Raw genomic sequence first — 17,129 nt, forward strand, 5'->3', positions numbered from 1 at the left:
TGCCCTGGCTTAATTCTTCATCCATCACCTGAATCACTCCTAAATGATCCTTCTCCCTACTTCTAATTCCTCAGTATTATCCTCTCAACTCGAAATCTGATGTTACTCCTTTGTTTAAAAAATTCTTAAAGAGCCCCTCATCGCCTCCAGAATGGCTTTCAAACAGAGCATGCGAGGTTCTCCTCAACCTGGCCACGACCACCTTCCAGTCCCATCTTGTTCAGCTACACTGTCTCTATGCACTTCAAAGTGAAATATTCCTACCTCCCAAGGCTTCCTGCCTCTCTGCCTCCCCATCTCCCTCTTCACCCGGCTGGCTTCTTTCCTCCTTGGAGACTCAGCTTCAATCCCAGCCAACTCCCCAGCACCCCCAGGACACGAAGCGGCTCCATCGTGGACACCCCGGAGCCCTGGTACGCGCTCTTCACCCGAGTATTTCTCGTGTGAAATGTCCACACCTGTCACACCCAAGGTATCCTCAACTCTAGCATCAAGTCAGGCACTGAAGAGTCACTCATATGGATAATTGTAAAGTAACAGGAATTCGGTTGGGAATGGTTAAGAAACGACTAATTATAATCACAGAGAAGCTCAGCAACAGTACCAGCAAACTGCTCTAGGCCGAGCCGTGCCATCGCCAAGGGAAGCAGCATTCTGAGATAATCTCATCGGTTCGTGTTAAAGCCGAAAAGAATGAAGAGGAGTAGGGATGTAAAGACGGATCGGCGGGGAAGAAACTGCAGACTTCAGGTAGGAGATGTGGGGCTGAGGACAAGGGCGGGAGGACTGAGAACACGGAGGGAAAGACAGGGGAATGGAGGACACGTGCTTTAGAGAAAGACCAACAGGAGCAACCAGAGGACCCAAAGTGGGGGAAAAGGACAGAGGGGAAGAAAACCCTGGAAGGGCTTGATCTGGGGAGATGAGGATTTGGGGTTAGCGCCGATGTGATGAGTTACAGGGGGACTGAAACTCTGAAAGGAGATGTTCTGGGACTAAGATCCAGGTGACAGGCTGAGCCTACAGACCCGGATCTTCCTCACTGATTCTACGAAACGCGCGCCCTGCGTTTACCTTTTCGCGCGCTCCAGGTCATCGTTGGCCTGCTCCAGCTCTCTCACGTACTTATGCAGCTGCTCCTTAATGGCCCGAGTCTGACTTAAATCATCCTCCAGTACTGACACCTGCTTGTAGCTCTGTGCATACTGATGCTCTAGTTTCTCCTGAACGCGTGGGAATAGGAAGGAGAGTGTGTTATTGATATACAGGAAGTAACCCAAGATATGGAGGTGGGGGAGATCCAAGGAATTCACCACCAGCTGAGCTGAAGGTAGTAGTGGTAGCCTTCTCCTCCTTATAATATTTAAAACAAACAAACAAAAAAAAAACACACACACATTCATTCCAAGTACCTTAACTCATAAATTTAGAGAGTCAACCACTCTCCTCTCAGAAAGAAATCTAATAATGATCTCTCTGGAAAGAAGTAAACTAGTGAAACTGTTGCCTCCAAGACCCCACACGTGGTGGGAGGAGCTCTGGGTTCTCAGGCTAAAGGCGGCCCAGGGGAAGCACAAACAGGGAGACTATCAGTGAGTTCCAATTCCCTCGCTCTCACCTGCCTTCCCCACCTTCCCCAAACCACACTCTCTGCAGGCCCCGAACCGGCCCAAGCACTTGACTAAGGCAGGCGCTGAACAGCAACAAAAGCGGTTGATTTTTTTTAATCCTGGAAATAACTTTTTAAAAAGGAATTTTTTTTAACCCCAACTAAACTTCAAAACTAAAGAGACTATGAACAATAATGAAACAAATGTGTAGTTCATACATACAGAATTTTAAAGTACCGTGGAATGAGGCGATCTGTCAAGTCAGGCAGCTTTTGAAGATGACAGGAATTACACTATATTACAGGAACAGTACAGCTAAAAAACGGCCAGCTACAGAGTTTCTAAGTGAACTCCTGAACCCTAAACCCTTCCCTTGGTTCCATGAAAGAGAAGTTTATTGCAAAAATTCACTTTAAGCCTTTTCTATTTTTCTGTTGCCTACTGCTCTTCGGTTCCACCTAAAATAATTCTATTTCTCATTTTAATATAAGCCAGCCCATCAGACACTAGCTTCTACTTCCAGGGTTACCTTTAGCGCTTCCACTTCATACTTCAGCCTTTGGTTGTCAGCTTGCAAGTCTCTGTTTCTTTGTTCAGCCTGTACCAACTGTGCCTCCAGCTCTGCTTCCAATTCTCTGCTTCCCTCCTGGAATTCAACTAGCTCATCCCGAGCTTCCTGGAAGCTGATGAGAGACACCGCGGGACAGAAGAGTTAGAGCAGGAACCACAGGGCCAGCCTGAAGATGATTACCCATCCGCTCAGTCATTTTGCCTGGATGCTCCACCATACACCGTACTACACAATAAACACAGTCTGTTCTGCAGCTCTGACTCTAGAGTCGGGCGTCAGTGAAAGTGAGTTAAAAGGCCCAAAAGGGGGGGCGCCTGGGTGGCTCAGTCAGTTAAATGTCTGCTTTCAGCTCAGGTCATGATCCTGGGTCCTGGGACGGAGCCCTGCGTCAGGCTCCCTGCTCAGCGGGGAGTCTGCCTGTCCCTCTCCCTCTGCCCTGGCTCCTTCTCGCTCTCTCAAATAAAGTCTTTTCAAAAAAATTTAAAAATGGGGCACCTGGGTGGCTCAGTCGTTAAGCGTCTGCCTTCGGCTCAGGTCATGATCCCGGGGTCCTGGGATCGAGCCCCACATCGGGCTCCCTACTCGGCAGGAAGCCTGCTTCTCCCTCTCCCACTCCCCCTGCTTGTGTTCCTTCTCTTGCTTTGTCTTTCTCTGTCAAATAAATAAAATCTTTAAAAAATAATAAAAAAATTAAAAAAAAATTTTTAAAGGCCCAAAAGGACACATTTTATACACTCACTGCTAGATCTTTCTTATTTAAGGTGTAAATAAAGCACATATACTAATGCCACAAAGTAGTGTCATATTTAGATAAGTGTTTTTCAATACAGTTGCTTTCCTTTGTAATTCTGTTATTTTTTTTTAAAGAGTTTTACCTATTTGAGAGAGCGCATGCAGTGGGGTGGGGAGGGGCAGAGAAAGAGGGAGAGAGAATCCCAAGCAGACTCCCTGCTGAGCACGGAGCCCAGTGCTGGGCTCAATCCCAGGACCCTGATCATGACCTGAGCCGAAACCAAGAGTGGGACACTTAACCGACTAAGCCGCCCAGGAGGGCCCTCTGTTATTTAATTTTATGCATTTAAAAGCGTTATTCTGAGAAGGGGTCCAGAGGTTTCCCCAGCCTATTAAGGCATCTATGGCACAAAAAGATTAAGAAAACCCCTGCCACAGACAGACCCGTTCTAGATCCACTGGCACAATACAATAACGACCTTCAACAATAACAATGAAACAGCGATAAAAGGTTTGATAAGGCTTAACAAGCTCTGTAAAACAAAGCAGGAAAATGTGTGTGTATGTTAGAGCACGTTTTAAAAAGAAATCCAAGGGCGCCTGGATGGCTCAGTTGGTTAAGCGACTGCCTTCGGCTCAGGTTATGATCCCGGAGTCCCGGATCCTGCATCGGGCTCCCTGCTCAGCAGGGGGTCTGCTTCTCCCTCTGACCCTCCCCCCTCTCATGTCCTCTCTCTCTCTCTCATTCTATCTCTCAAATAAATAAAATCTTAAAAAAAATAAAAAGAAATCTAAGACAAATTTTGGTGCTCAAAGGTTAAAGTTTCCCCAACTACTTAAAATAAGTGAGACCTTATAAAATGCTCCATAACCCCTGAAACTCTTCTCGCCCCCTTCACAGCTTCGCTGGTTCCTGACATTGAAAACACTGGCCTGGAGAGAACTAGAGTCCGCTGTGCGTGCCCTTCACAGCTTATTGGAATCTCCAAAGACCACACAAGGAGGCGGAATCAGGGCACACACAGCAGGCTAAGGATGGCCAAACCCAATAAGCATAAAAGGAGGTAAACTACCAGAAGAAATCACAAATGTGAAGTTTTCTTACTGTTTTAATAATTTGAGTAATAAAGATTTATGGCATTTTCATACTATTTAAAGACAGCAATGCTATGACTATTTCCAGAATCCCAGCTTCAATAAGAAGTAAATAAACAAATAAATAAATAATAAAATAATACATATGTTAGAGTTGGTATATTCCAAATACCCTCCCCTATTTTCAGGATGCTTTTCAATATTACCTTTGTTTATACTTCAAGGAAAGTTCCTTCCAGTAAGCAGTTTCCTCCTTTAAACTCGAAAAATCTGGTATATCTTCACCATCCATGATCAAGAAAGCCTGTGAAATATTAAAGACAAATTTTTAAGTTAAATAGAGAACAGGGGCACCTGGCTGTCTCAGTCCGCGGCAAGTGTAACTCTTAGCCTTGGGGTTGTGAGTTCAAGCCCCACACTGGGCGGAGAGCTTACAATCAATCAATCAACCAATGACAGCTATTAAAAATGAAATATACCATATGAAATTTAAAAATTTAAAAAACAAATAGAGAACACAGAAATCTAAATGAAAGTACAAAATCTGGGATATTAAATCAGCATTCTGGAGGGAGTTAAAGATGACCGGTTCTGAGAATGAATAACTGGACACACAAATCACTTTACTGCCCCAACCTCAGGGCCCACCTGTACCGTGGATGACGTCAGGACAGGAGAACCCCAAAGTGCTCGGGTATAAAGGCACATGAGGTACTTTGGATGGAGGCACCAGGTTCCAAGTGAACTGGCCCCAGCAGCTGGGTTACAGCCAGCTGGTCTTCTGGGAATCTGGTGACAGAAACAAGTTTATTGTTCGAGCTGATACTCCTACTGCATGTCCTTCCCTGCTGTACAATTGCTTCAAAAGACCTATCAGAAACATTTCATGCCAGGTGACCACACTAGCAAATCAGGTACCACATTCTGAATAATTTACGATTATTACATTTGTGAAAACTTCATTATCTTAAGTCCAAAGCTTCCTCCGTAAATTCACTAATCCCCAACGTCAATGTCCTCTCATCTTGGTTGCTCTCCCAAAGCACTGGGGGCGGGGTGTGGGGGCGGATTGGAATATCTATGACCTCACATTTGGACTGACCACCTAAAAACCCCAATTGGCTGGCCAGAAAATGAAATACCAAGGACACGGGGCTCACTCTACATTCATACCTAGAGCAAAACGTCTGCCTTTCCTCCGTTGTACAACCCCCTCCTGAAGCATCCCACTTTATATCCCAGCAATACTGTTCAGAATTGTCTTAACACGACATTCTGTTTCAGGTCTGGATGTTTCCTCTACCCGGAGTGGCTCTCCCTTCCTTGTGCATTTGGAAAGCTCCTACTTGTCCTTTAAAACCTAGCTGTCATCTTTTCCAGAAAGCCTTTCCTGCCCTAACCCAGACAGCACCGAAATCTCCTACACTCTTGCCTATCATTATACCCCACACTTGCTTTCCTGAAAAGACTTACCACACAGCAATGCATTTGCTTGAACTTGTGTTCCCGTTAGGCTGTGTATTATTCTTATTCCAACCCAGCACAGTGTCTGCACAACAGCGGATACTCAATAGTATTAGCTAAACTAAACCAAAACTGAATCAACCTAATCCATACCGGGCAGCAAGAACAAAAGACCAGCTTTAAAAGTAAATTAATAGAAATGCAGAGTTCACACAGCACAATCCACTCATAAAGGCTGAGCAAGAAGTCACAGACCGGAAACTCCTGCTTCAGGGTGAGTACGCCAAAGAGGTACGAGAGTGATTTCTCGCTGCATAATACTAAAGTATAACTTGATACACTTAGTTTGAAGCTGACTGCCGTGTTCTGTTTCAGCCGAGTCTTTCCTGACCACACCACCTTCTCTGACTTTTGGCATGTTAGTCAATCTTCCAATTATCTGCAATTACCAATCAGCCTATGAGTTCTTTGAAAAGAGGTGGAATCTTGACATGCTTTGCATCCCCCTTCATGGCACCAAGCTAACACTTGGCTCAGAGAAAGTATTAATGCTCTCGAGCATTTACTGAGCAACTGCTGCGTGTCAGACACTGTTAAGTATTGGACGAGTACTTAGTGCCTCAGGCAGGCCCCCCTCTAATGCCATCAGCCCTCCATTGGCACACTCCTGGCTGTATCACTCTACTCTTGGACATGCCCTCAGGGCCCACAGCACATGAAAATGTAAACTTCATGGAGGGTGGAGTCCTGCCCAGACTGGGCTCTAGGGTTCCGATTCTGCCATTCAACTCCTTAGGCCATCTGCTTAACCTCTCAAGGTCTCCGTTTTCTCATCTAATGAGAGTCTGGACCCGATGACAGGTTTCTTCAAGTCTGTGTACTGACTACTAAATATTCCGGATCAATCTTACAATCCTATCCCTTCATCAAAGTTCCCAATTCCCATTCCATTTCCCCAGCTGTAGGGGTCATCTTACTTATAGCTACAATGTGTAGGAAGGTGTCAGTGAGGATGAGGCTGGTCCAGCAGAAGTATTTGTATTTCAGAAGATTATCCAAAACCGTTGAAGGCATCACCATGTGGTTTCAATAACTCTTGAGAGTTCCTGCCTCAGTCTCCTTGAGGGAAGGGGCAGATTTCATATTAACAATCCAGATGAAGATTTAATTACAGCACAGAGGCATCTCAAGGTGAGGCAAGCATCACTATGTCCCTTGAATGCTCTCCATAAGGTCTTTCTCAAAAACGCCAAAAAAAATAAAATAAAATGTTGGTTACATCTGAAGTCTATGAATCCAGCCCTAAAGAAGCTCATGGGCACGGGTCCTCAAATCTGGATAGAGGCACTCATTGTTTCAATACTGGCAACCACATATCAACGAGCAACTCAAATACTCAGTTTCTGATACACAATCCAGTAAATTAGGGTTTTACAAAATGTTATGAAGATCACAGGGACACAAGAAGCAAAGTTTGCTGCTACTTACTCTAGCTCAAATAAGAAATATTTATAGAAAAATAAAAGGCTAAGTCTCTCCAGCTAGTTCCTTGAAGGCAGGACCAGTGTCTTCTTTATAAATCCCTCTGCATCACAAGAAACACGGAACACGGTAGAAATTCAACAAATGTTTGAAATGACTTATGACCTTTCTCTCATTATTCCCTCTTTACTTTCCAAAGTACTGCTTTCCTTTATTAAGATCTAAATTCCTGGGCGCCTGGGTGGCTCAGATGGTTAAGCGTCTGCCTTCGGCTCAGGTCATGATCTCAGGGTCCTGGGATCGAGTCCCGCATCAGGCTCCCTGCTCCTTGGGAGCCTGCTTCTCCCTCTGCCTTTCTCTCTCGCTCTGTCTCTCATGAATAAAAAAAAAAAAAAATCTTTAAAAAAAAAAAAAGATCTAAATTCCTATTTCAGGAATGGCGTAAGCAAAAAAAGTTGTGGGTAGTTTATTTCTACCTCACAGTGCACCACCATGTATTAAATCAGGATTATAAAACCTATCATTCTCGGCTAGACAAAATTACCAGTCTTGACGCACGCCAAGCCCCATTCACAGTCACTTAAAAAGCTCGATACAGGCTCCACCCCAAAGAATAGGGAGCGGAAGGGACTCACTGGGGAGAGCCTTGGAGACCCCACCACACACTTGCTACCTAAAATAATCACTGTCCAGCCCTTCGGTCTTAAATATAATTGGACAACCAAGAACCACCAGACAAATGAGAAAACCCAGGAGCATGAATAAGAAAATCCTAGCACCTATCCAACTGAGAGGAAACAGGTAATTCAGACAAACGAGAGAATTTTTTTCCTCCTGCAAAAACTCAGGAGGGTGACCTCCCACACGCTTCCTGAGACAGTTACAGAAGGCAGAGACAACCAAAACAGGGCAGCACGGGATGCAAGAAACAGTGGCTCCAACTTAGGACTGCAAGGAAGAGAAGTCCCCACCCTCAGCCAGATGGATGGCTCCAGGGAAAACGAGGAGTCCCATTTAACAGTCTGGAAAGCTGGATACATGAGGCTGTGATGAAAGCACATCGCTCTTGTGTCAATAAGAAAAAAAAAACAAGTGGGGCCACCTGGCTGCCTCAGTCAGGGGAGCGTGTGACTCTTGATCTCGGGGTCGTGAGTTCAAGCCCCATGTTGGGGGTAGAGATTACTTAAAAATAAAATCTTGAAAAACAGCAAGTGAAAACTCCAAAGAAATGAAAACACAGTATAAGAAGGTCCTGACCCTCACATACAACATTTTTAAATTAAATATCTCAAATCTAAAATTCTTATTTTGCTGATTTTATATTACTTTATGCATTTGAGACAAGTTCCATATTTTATAGCCATCAGTGATTCTCCTATTTTTGGCCTTAAATTTGCCATAACTTTAGTGCGCTGCTCCTCTGTAAGGTTCTAGGATTTGGTGCCCAGGTTTGTATTATTTTTTAAGCCTTTCTAAAAATTTTGTACTTTGATGATAATACTTCTCAGCCTTGGTCTTCTCAAAGTGAATATTTCTTGTCTTTGTAGCTTACAGTCACCTGGCAGCCATCTTGGTCCCTTAACTATGTCACCGTCATGCTTTGGACCTTCTCTAGATTACATATATGCCTTTCTGGAATTGGGTGACTGGTACCTCTTCAGTATAGCAACATTTGATTCACGGGGAGGATACTTTTAAAGTTTTCAGCACTCTTCCTGTTACTAGGCAGCAACTGCTAGTGGTGGATTGTGTGGTCCACAGGCCAGAATCCTTACGGAAGTTCATAATGACTATTAGATGCTATCCTTGCATCTAACATTTGTTTGAATGTATTTTAACGCGGAGCCAATCTTTCTACAAACTCCATTTGTAGAAGGATTGGCTCCACAGTTTTTAATCTAAAAATGTTATCATTCACATGCCCAATGCGAAACTTTCCTGGGTGAGGCTGCTGACTTTGGCCCTTTATTCAGTATCAGAAGACTTATAAAGTAGTTATGACATTGAAGAGCACTTAGCTAAGTAGTATTCCCTAAGAATCTATCTGTTTACACTTCTGGGTATACTATAAAGTATCCATTTATCCTTGATTTTTGTTGCCTAAATAGGGTCATATTCTTAACACAATCACCAGTGTTTCCATCAGTATTCCCTGATGACTCGGGTTATAAATAGACTTTCCTGCAAAACCTTTTCAATATCTAGCTCTATCTCTTGTGTCCTCCCTATCCAACTACTTAGTTCAGTGCCAAATAACGCTGGCAAAATTACTTTAATATGTGTTTTTATTTCACATGTGCATCTCCTATTTTCTTGCTGAATCTTATGCGAACTGAATGTTGACTCCAATTTTTCCAATTAACAGGCTACTTTTATTGGCCCCTCAAACAGTATAATCTACAACTGAAACCTTTTACTAAAATGACCATCATCTTTTCCAGAAGAAACCAATTAAAAACATTTAACCTGGGAACAAGGGGTAGAAGCAACACGGCATAGTAGTGGAGAGCTCAGACCCTGGGGCCAGACTCCTCTCTATTCACTAGCCCGATGACCTTGGGCAAGTTACTCAACCTCTCTGTGCCTCCCCCTTCCTCACCTGCACAATGAGGATAAAAATTAAAATAGGGCTGTTATGAAGATTAGGGGAATTAATATTTGTAAAGTACTTAGTACAGAGCCTGGCACATAGTAAATGCTGCATAAATTTTATTAAATTGTGAAAAAAAAATATTAGTTCAGTAGTGAACCTCTGAAGTATGACCACAAAATAAATGTGCTTCAGAATTTATAACATACAAATGATTCCTTAATCTCTTCCAGAAGCACAGTCCGGTGATACCACCATTCCTGAAAACATTTTTTAAAACCTCTTTTGGAATAGCCTTGAAGAGCCAGATTAAAAACTAAAAAAAAAAGTTATTTCTTTGTGGTCACACCTCATTTTTACTGCGTCCTGATTGATATTATCCAGCTTTATCACTCTGATTTTATCTGTCAGAAATACTCTTTCCAAAAATCAGAATTTTTACAAATGCCCCAAATTTGCTACCACTGCAGATATTCAAACATCTTCTCTGGGCTGTAAAGACAGTCTGTTCAGTTTGCTTCAGGTTGCAGTGGGAGGATGTGTTCACTGTGTTATTTGAAACTATGTAACTGGAGATGTTAAGGCTATAGAAAGTTAGCCAATATGGAAAAATTCACTGCTAAAAAAATTTTTTAAAAAGCTTTAATGAGGGGCGCCTGGGTGGCTCAGTCGTTAAGCGTCTGCCTTCGGCTCAGGTCATGATCCCAGGGTCCTGGGGTCGAGCCTCACATCGGGCTCCCTGCTCAGCCGGGAGCCTGCTTCCCCTTCTCCCACTCCCCCTGCTTGTGTTTCCTCTCTAGCTGTCTCTCTCTCTGTGTCAAATAAATAAATAAAAAATCTTAAAAAAAAAAAAAGCTTTAATGATACATCGATAATCTTATGAGGCTGAAATGAAAGCAGAAATTATGTACTCTCCCCTGCTACCCAAATCTTCCCTCAAACCATGTCTCATACAGACGGGAGCATGGATCTTTCAAAAGTATGACAACTTCTACGTGGGGCATTATCATACTGTATGTGACCTTCAGATGGTCAGGAACTGACAAATCAATTCATTCGGGTATAAAACAGCCTGTCCAAAATGTTATACTTGCCCACAAGCTACTTTTTGTGCAATGGTAAGAAAATCCATCTCCTATGATATTGCCATCCTATTAATAGTTGTAGTATCGACTGAGATTGACAGAGTTCTTCTGGAACTCACTGTAGAAGGCACGTGCCTTTGAACCAAAATCATCTACTTCTCCTAAAGGTGACATTTACAGAATTTTTTCCTTTTCAAAGGTGATCACAAATACCATCTCCCTTTCAGCCCTGACCATCAAATTTCTTCTTCTACCTTACGAAGTGATCAGGAACTTATGTCAGAAGTCATTTTAAGCTTTAGTAACCACATTTATCTCAGCATGATTTAAAATGAGAATAAAAATAAGTTTTGCAGATGACATGAAAGCCAGATCTAAGGTTTTACTGAGGTTTCCACTTATTTTTTAATCTCCCTTATCCAACTTCAATTTATTTAGCAAGTCTACACTGAACTGAAAAAGAACAGCTCGGTAAGATTTAGCAAATGCTATGTGGACCAGGTCAACTTCTAACCAGGGCCAGCCCAAGGCTTTGTTACTTATAATCTCTCAATTTTAAATATTAGTTTTAATAAAAATTCAGAGGAGAGATCTTCCTCCGCTCCCCTTTACTTCTCTTCAACCCATGACTTAATGCTGCATGTACCGCACCTCATGATTTAGCAAAGCCATTACCCTATTTCAGAAGTGGATTAAGAGCAACACAATTTATCAGAACAATTAGCCAGCGACCCATGAACGTTTCAGACGGAGTAAGATTTTCTTTACGACCGAGTAGCAGTTCTTAACCCAGGTGAGTCTGCTCAAAAATATCTGAATGCATCTTTTCTACTAGCTTCTGGCATATTTTCGGCAAATCAAATTTTCTGCTGTGCTTTCTAGCTGAGAAGGGTATAAAAATCACATGCACACAGACACCGTAATTTCGAGGCTAGAGACGTAAATTCTGATCCAAACGAAGCCATTCACCAACTGGTAGAATCCAAACTACTGTATAAATCACTTACTCCCCCCACCCACCCCACCCGGGCTCACTTTGCCCATCCGTCAAATGGAGGTAACAGAAACAGGCACAACCACAGGGTGATGAGGCTCAAGAGACAGCAAGGAGCGTTCTGAAATGCGTCAAGGCGCTGCAGAATTGGAATGTAATTATCGGCACCGAAAGAACCCTCACCGCCTCGGCAAAACTTAAAAGGTTACCAGCAAAGAAAAAGAAAAAAAAAAAGGCGAGCACAGGCAACCCGAACCCGTCTGGGGACACTTTCGCGAACTCCAGGAGGGGCGGGGAGTCACGGGGGTGCCACCGGAGCCCGACGTGGGCCGCTTCCGCTGCAGTCCCCAGCGGGGAGAGGCCCCGAGAGCTGGGAACCCGAGCCGGCCGACAGCCCTGCCCGCCGAGGGCGCTCGGAGGGAGGCGGGGGAGGGCTGGGCGCGCCGCTGCCACCAGCGCCCCGGCCCGCGGCGCTGCCACGTCCCGGCCTGCGTCCGCGCACCCCTCGCCCCGGCCCGGGCGCCGGCCGCGGGGCTCGCTCCCCTCCGGCGGCCCCCCGCCTCCCGTGGGCCACACCTCGGACCAGGGCGGGCAGGGGTGGGGGCGGAGGCAGTTAGAGCGGTTGGAACAGTCGCCCCGGACCGGCCGCCCCCAGAGTCCGGGCCCGGCCCGACCCGGCGTCGCACCGGACCCGCGGGCCCGGCGGGCTCCCGGGGGACAGGCCTCGGCGCCGCCACCCGGCCCGGCCCCCTCGCGAGCGGCCCCGCAGCACCGCCTGCTCACCTCCAATGTGTCAAAAGCGCATGTTCGCCGCCGCTCGACCGACGTCTCCGCTCCGCTGGCCTGGCCAGGCCCGCCCAGCCGTTCAGCTCCGCTCCCCTCCGCAGCCCACAGCTCCACTCCGCACACCTCGGCGCCCGGCTCCTCCCCGACACGTCAGGGGCCGCCCGGGTGTCCGAGGCCATTCTGTGACGCACGGGGGCGGGGCCCGGAGCATGCGCGCCAGCGCGCGCGCGGCCGGGGCGGGGCCGCGGCGGGGATGGCGTCACGCGGGGGGCGGGGGCGGGCCGGGCCCGGCGCGCTGACGTCAGGCTGGCGGCGGCCTCTGCGCAGGCGCCCCCGGACCCCGCGGTTCCCCCGAAAACTCTGAGCGGTTTTCATTCATTCGGTGTAAAACACCCCCGGGGACGGGGGGGCGGGGGTGACACCCTCTCGCCTCCGCGTCTTTCAGCCACCGATGTCCTTCGAGTGTCTGTGTCTCAGGGCGCTCGTTTGTAACATGGCTCTCGGCTCCGATCTCACCTCGGAGCGCACCCCCGAGCACCCCGCAGAATATCAGGGGTATCCCCTCCCCCTTGTCATTCCCGCTGAGACCTGCGTGGTGTTTACGGCACTCGCTCCAGCTGACATTGTATGCCCGGACTTGTCTTCCTCCGGCAGATTGTAAATTCCATGAGATCTGGACCCTCCTAGGTCTTTCTCATCCCAGCAGAGAGCTTGGACGCAAAGTGGGCGCTCAAATACTTGTTGATCGTTGAGGGGAATACAAATACATGCACTTATGTATTTTACATATCTAAGCGTATATTTATTTGTGGGTGTATCCCCCTGGGGCCCCTGAAGCCTGGCATCGTAGGGGACTTGAGAGGGAAGAGGGCTGAGGGGGTACTCAGCTCAGAAAGCGGAGAGATGAGGACGCCCGGGTGGCTCAGGCGTCAGGCGTCTGCCTTGGCTCAGGTCATGATCCCAGAGTCCTGGGATCGAGCCCCACAATGAGCCCCACATCGGGCTCCCTGCTGGGTGGGAAGCCTGCTTCTCCTCCCACTCCCTCTGCTTGTGTTCCCTCTCTTGCTGTGTCTCTCTCTGTCAAGTAAATAAATAAGATCTTTTAAAAATTTTTTTTTAATTTTAAAAAAGAAAAGAAAGGGGAGAGATGAGGATGAGCAACGGCTTGGGGAGCGGAAACTTGAACCGAGCTGTTTTAAAAAGCAACTCTAGGAACTTTTACTGCATAATGTGCAGTGTAGTTATCTCTGATGTCAGTGCTCTCAGGATTGGATCTGTGGGTGTTTTGGACGTGATAATCATGTGAAAGACAGGCCTCAAGGTCAAAGAAAGGCGAGGTTGGGAGGTCCAGTTATGTTTTTGAGGAAATGGACTTAAATGGGAACAATGCAAGAATGATTGTAAGAGGTGTCCAAATCAATAAAAATTGGGAGACTTGATGAATGGGGTTTGCAGGAAGGATGGTACCTTGAGCTAAACTCTGAAAGATAGAGGGTTGAAAAGTTCATGATAATGACAGGAAGAGTAGTGCCCTTTTGTTGTTGTCATGTGTATGCACTGGCAATTATGAGAAAGGCTTGGTTTGCATAATTTAATCCACACAACGACCCTGTGAAATAGGTGCTGTTATTATTTTTTGTTTTAAAGGTTTTATTTATTTGACAGAGAGAAAGACAGCCAGAGAGGGAACACAAGCAGGGGGAGTGGGAGAGGGAGAAGCAGGCCTCCCGCTGAGCAGGGAGCCCGATGCAGGGCTCGATAACAGGACCTTGGGACCATGACCTGGGCCGAAGGCAGACGCCCAATATGACTGAGCCACCCAGGCGCCCCAATAGGTGCTGTTAAAATTCCCATTTTCCCAATGAGGAAACCGAGAGTCAGCAAAATGACATTGCCCAAAGTCAATCAACTAGAAAAAAAGAGGACTCAAGATCCAAACCCAGCTAGTCTGGATTGTTTAATTCCAGAAACCACACTATTAAGCACTCCTATACTGCCACTCAATTAGGGAGTCTATTAATAATAACTACCATTTATTGGGCTAGAGCACTGTGCTAAATGCGTTAAATAAATTACCTCCCTCAGTCCTCACAAGCACCGGATTACATCGAGTATATATATATATATATATATATATATATATTGCAAAACTGAGGCCCCGAGGAACTGGAATTTAAACCCAAGCAGGTCTTTGTCCAAGCCCAGTAAACTCGAGGACACTGCGGAAGCTCTTTCAGGATCTGGGGCTCTGCTTCCCTGGCCAGAAGCTGTGCTCTGACCGATGAGATCATAGGCAGAGAGGTAATCAGGCAGGGAGGCCTTCCTGTGGACCTCCTGCCAAGACCCAGCAGTCCCACCCCAGGGGAAACAACAAAGTCTGCAACTCTTGTCCCCGCCTCCTGGCTGAAGTCCTGGGAAATACACTGAGTCACTTAATGGCAGGCCAGGCCCTACAGAAAATGTTGGGGTCATCTTGCAGGCCACCACCCCTCCTACCCAGTCTGGACCCAGAACTGGTGTCTGTCAGGGCTCCGTGCATTGGCTCCATCTCAATGAATGGGCTTTGCCTGGCAAGTCTCTCAGTAATAGCAAAGCCCTTGACTGGTCTCCTTCCTCTGCGTTGTTGTGCTTTCTCCCAAGTCAGTGAACAACCTTTGCCCCACTCCCTACTTCCTGTATGCCCATCCAGGGGAAGTGAAGACTGAAAGCAGCCTCTAAGGGGAACAGAAGTTACAAAATTGGCTTTGTGAACATAAAAATGATGAGTGAGGTTGCTCCACCCTCTGCTTCCATGAACTCTTTAGTAGGGGTTTCCTGAGGCTTGGATCAAGCCAAAGGGGTCAATTATCACAGTCCCTGAGAGTATGCACAAGCATCCCACCTTCCCTGCCATGCTCTCAGAGACTCAGGAAACAGAGGCCAGTTTCCACTGGGTGAGGAGGGGGGGTAGGGAGGGTTTGACCACTTGGACACTAATGTAAATTCTAGCTAATGAGAATGCAGGACTCCAGCCACATCACACACAAAGGTGGCACGGAACACACAATTCCAAGGAGATGGGGTCCATGGACCCCTCTGTTAAATCAGGAGAGCAGAGAACTCATAATCAAAGGTTCGATTCAGCCTAATCTCTCCATATCTTTTAGGCCAGTATTTTCTGCTGATCTTTAGGGGCATAGATCTCCTGTACCCAGGCTGGCCAAGGGACTCCCAAAGGCTGGCTGGTTACTAATGGCCTGCTGGATACACCGCCAGATGTCCCACCACCACCTCCATCTCGTGTCTGCACCCCAAACAAATCCTCCTTTGGCCCCATTTGAAATTTCCGAAATGAGTTTCATGTTTCTGGCAATAATGTCATCACTCCCCTAGTTATTAAAGCACAAGAGCCTCCTTAAGTCACCCTTCATTATCCCTTCCCCAGCTTTCATTTCACTCTTGAGGTCACCAAACTGCAAAGACCCTCCCATCATAAACTGTCTAAAAATCCATTTTCCCAGTATTTTCCTCCTGGATCTCCCCAGTTCAGAGTCTCCTATCTGTCTGTCCCTCCCTTCCCAAACTTCTCTCCCTTGAATTCCTTCTTGGTCCAGCCCAGCAGATGACACAGCCATCAGAATAACCTTTCTGAAATCCCTCTGTGTGCAGAGCATCCCTGGCTCCAAGACTTGTTTCAGCATCCTGCTGCCTTTGTGATAACATAAACTACAAAGCCTAGCATTCAAGGCCCTCCCAAAGCAACTCCATCCCACTTCTACAGTCTACTTCCTGCAGTTCACCGATCTGGGTCCAACCAGACCCTCCACTGTGTCCCCCAAACAATTCCTTTCCTCTCTGGGCCTCTTATTGACTCCCACTGCCCTTTACTACAGCTGCTCCCTAAGCCTGGCCAGCCCACCTTCCTCTCTGCTTTTTGAAGTCTCATTCATATGCTACTTCCTCCAGGAAGCCTTCCCTGATACCTAAAGCCCCAAAATGAGTGCTCCTTCCTCTGTGTTCAAGCAGAAGCCCACATAGTTCATAGGAGACTTACTGAACATGGCCTTTTGGTCATGGAGGTGTCTGAGCTCCCCCCAAAGGAACCAAAGCTCACTGAGCACAGGGATAATATTGATTGTCCCACTATTCCCCAGCAACAGGCATTTAGCAAACAGTTAAGTGTGCTTCAATTAAAAGGGAAAGAATGAGTCCGTAGTTTGGTGGCTATAACTCCAAACGCAAGACTGACAGCACTTTCTGGAAAATGCCCCAAATTATGAGAAAAAATACCAGATAGAGAGACCTTCGCTAGTTCGAAAGGCTGACCTTAGGTGATGCCGGCTGATGAAGGACCTGGAATTCAGGTCATGGGCGATTATGGCTTTTCTGTAGCCCAAATATTTTTTTTTTTTTTTTAGGATTTTATTTATTTGACAGAGAGAGACACAGTGAGAGAGGGAACACAAGCAGGGGGAGTGGGAGAGGGAGAAGCAGGCTTCCTGCGGAGCAGGGAGCCCGATGCGGGGCTCGATCCCAGGACCCTGGGACCATGACCTGAGCCGAAGGCAGGCGCTTAACGACTGAGCCACCCAGGCGCCCCTGCAGCCCACATCTTAACCCCAGACTATACCATCTACAATCCCCAAAGCAACATCTTTTGCTTTTGTATTAAAAAAGAATAGTCATGGGGCACCTGGGTGGCTCAGTCGGTTAAGCGTCTGCCTTCGGCTCAGGTCATGAT

The 17,129-nt window shown here is 46.6% G+C and overlaps 2 protein-coding genes across 8 annotated transcripts in view; one reads left to right on the forward strand and one right to left on the reverse strand.

Annotated features, from left to right (window-relative positions):
• NDEL1 (nudE neurodevelopment protein 1 like 1) overlaps window positions 1-12,570 on the reverse strand; it is a 61,812-nt gene extending 49,242 nt beyond the window's left edge. For all 7 annotated transcript variants that reach the window (XR_014140627.1, XR_014140626.1, XM_081805733.1 and 4 more), the window contains exons 1-4: window positions 12,407-12,570; window positions 4,215-4,312; window positions 2,140-2,293; window positions 1,075-1,223 (exon numbers count right to left, since the gene is read on the reverse strand). Coding sequence is in view for 5 of the 7 variants with exons in the window: in XM_081805733.1 (XP_081661859.1) it covers window positions 1,075-1,223; window positions 2,140-2,293; window positions 4,215-4,300 (389 nt within the window). In the remaining 2 variants the exon portion in view is untranslated. The remainder of the gene's footprint in view (window positions 1-1,074; window positions 1,224-2,139; window positions 2,294-4,214; window positions 4,313-12,406) is intronic.
• RPL26 (ribosomal protein L26) overlaps window positions 1-17,129 on the forward strand; it is a 225,024-nt gene that overhangs the window by 163,922 nt on the left and 43,973 nt on the right. The gene's annotated exons all lie outside the window — the stretch shown is intronic.

The sequence above is a fragment of the Leptonychotes weddellii genome, chromosome 15, assembly GCF_054177405.1.
Source record: "Leptonychotes weddellii isolate Sample4059 chromosome 15, ASM5417740v2, whole genome shotgun sequence".
Taxonomy (NCBI): Eukaryota; Metazoa; Chordata; class Mammalia; order Carnivora; family Phocidae; genus Leptonychotes; species Leptonychotes weddellii.